Here is a 1,634-nt window from a genome sequence, read left to right as displayed (position 1 = left end):
CTCTATTTAAGAGCAATCGGTAGGTCCTTTGCATCGATGAGTCGATTTCCGCCTTTCCGCTTTCTCATTGCGTTCGTTCCGGGTGATGATTATCGTTGTTGTGGTTTTGGATATGAATTGGAGAGTATTATTATTAACCAGTTGAAAAAGGGTGTTTGTTGGGTAGTTAGAGTGAGACCTTTTTGGAAAATAATCAAAGATAATATAAGTTTAAATAAAACACGTTCTATTCTATAATATATGTCTAAATGTCGTTGAACAGATAATAACCTCTACAAAACAGAATCCCTAAACTGAAAGGCGAACGTGATCAGGATCTAGAAGTAGTGTAGAAATACAGCGACAGAAAGAAAAAAAAAGAAAGAAAAGAAAAGAAAGGCCGGCAAATCCACCTGCCCACGACCCTCCATCCGATATATTTAGTTATAGGATTGGCCATCAGAACAAACCTACACAGCCCTCGAGAACCCAATCTCCACCAACCGATCAGCCGGCACTTCCAGCTGCGATAACTTCGTCCGCTGCTGATTCCTCACGGCCACAAATACCGTGAGTATTGCCCGGCGCACAAAGTTCGACTCCTCCTTGATAAACAGCTTGTCCCTGCAGATTATATACGTGATGGGCTTTTGTGTTATGGCTTTTAGATCCGGGGGGGCGAGCTGTTCGTGTTGGTGATGGTCTGCTTGGGTGTGAATCGTTGACATGATTGACAGGGGGATGTCGCCGGATGAAGTGGACCTGGGGAGCTGGAAGGAAAGGGGTGACCGTGGCGATGATGATTTGAGCGGTTGGCTTTGATGAGGGTCAAGGTCGCAGTCGGTCTCAGCGTCGGTGGGTGGGGTGGCAGCGGTATTTTTGGATATCAGCATTTCCAATTCATCTATTAATGATTGCTCGAAGGCGACCCAGCTAATGGTATCGCCATAACCAAGGCAGAGGGTGACGCGATATACCCCACGGATGGGGGTTGCAGAGCTTCGGAGCCGGTTTGAGGGGGCTACCTGCATTGCGTTTATGGAAAAAAAAAAGGTTAGTTCGTTCTAGTTTTACATGAATTTTCTCTCATTGTCTATGAAATAATGCATACATGATATTTAGGTATACGATTGATGTGTAGCAGAACAGTTATTTCATGAGACGCTTCGAATTTTCTCAGAAAGTGATCAAAGACCGGAGGAGAATTCAAATCGGTTTCGACGAGGAATATCCCTATTCCTAATAACCAGTGAATGCGGTTAGATATGGTCGGATTACCACGGTCAAAGGGGTATAGTAATACCTCTAATTATCTTCACGTCGAGATGTTTATCTCCCTCGCGGATAAACAGCGTCCCATTCGTGTCGCCAAATAGCCTTGCGCGGGATAGAGAGGACTCATCTCTATCTGCTTCCAGTTGGCACTCTTCACCATAATTCCAAGCGAGGAGAGTGCTTGAGAGAATTACAGCCATGGCAATAGTGAACCAGCCACCGGATGGAACTTTGTACAATGCAGACGAAACGAACAGGCCATCGATAGACACGAAAAACAAGAATATTGGCATGACGATCACGACATGGACGTTCCAGATAATAGTAGATACAAGGGCGACGAGCCAAGTGGTAATAAAGCCGACCACGACAACGCATGG

The 1,634-nt window shown here is 45.3% G+C and overlaps 1 protein-coding gene across 1 annotated transcript; it reads right to left on the bottom strand.

The window, feature by feature from the left end:
- Positions 1-449: 449 nt before the first annotated feature.
- HCBG_05942 (uncharacterized protein) lies at positions 450-1,454 on the bottom strand (the record flags this gene model as incomplete). Its single annotated transcript, XM_045432991.1, has 3 exons — positions 450-1,004; positions 1,091-1,218; positions 1,283-1,454. 3 exons carry the CDS (start codon positions 1,452-1,454, stop codon positions 450-452), a joined length of 855 nt encoding a protein of 284 aa, XP_045286159.1.
- Between the last annotated feature and the right edge of the window lie 180 nt (positions 1,455-1,634).

Source organism: Histoplasma capsulatum (genome assembly GCF_000150115.1).
Source record: "Histoplasma capsulatum G186AR genomic scaffold supercont2.8, whole genome shotgun sequence".
NCBI classification, from domain to species: Eukaryota; Fungi; Ascomycota; class Eurotiomycetes; order Onygenales; family Ajellomycetaceae; genus Histoplasma; species Histoplasma capsulatum.
This window is presented reverse-complemented; position numbering and strand designations above follow the sequence as displayed.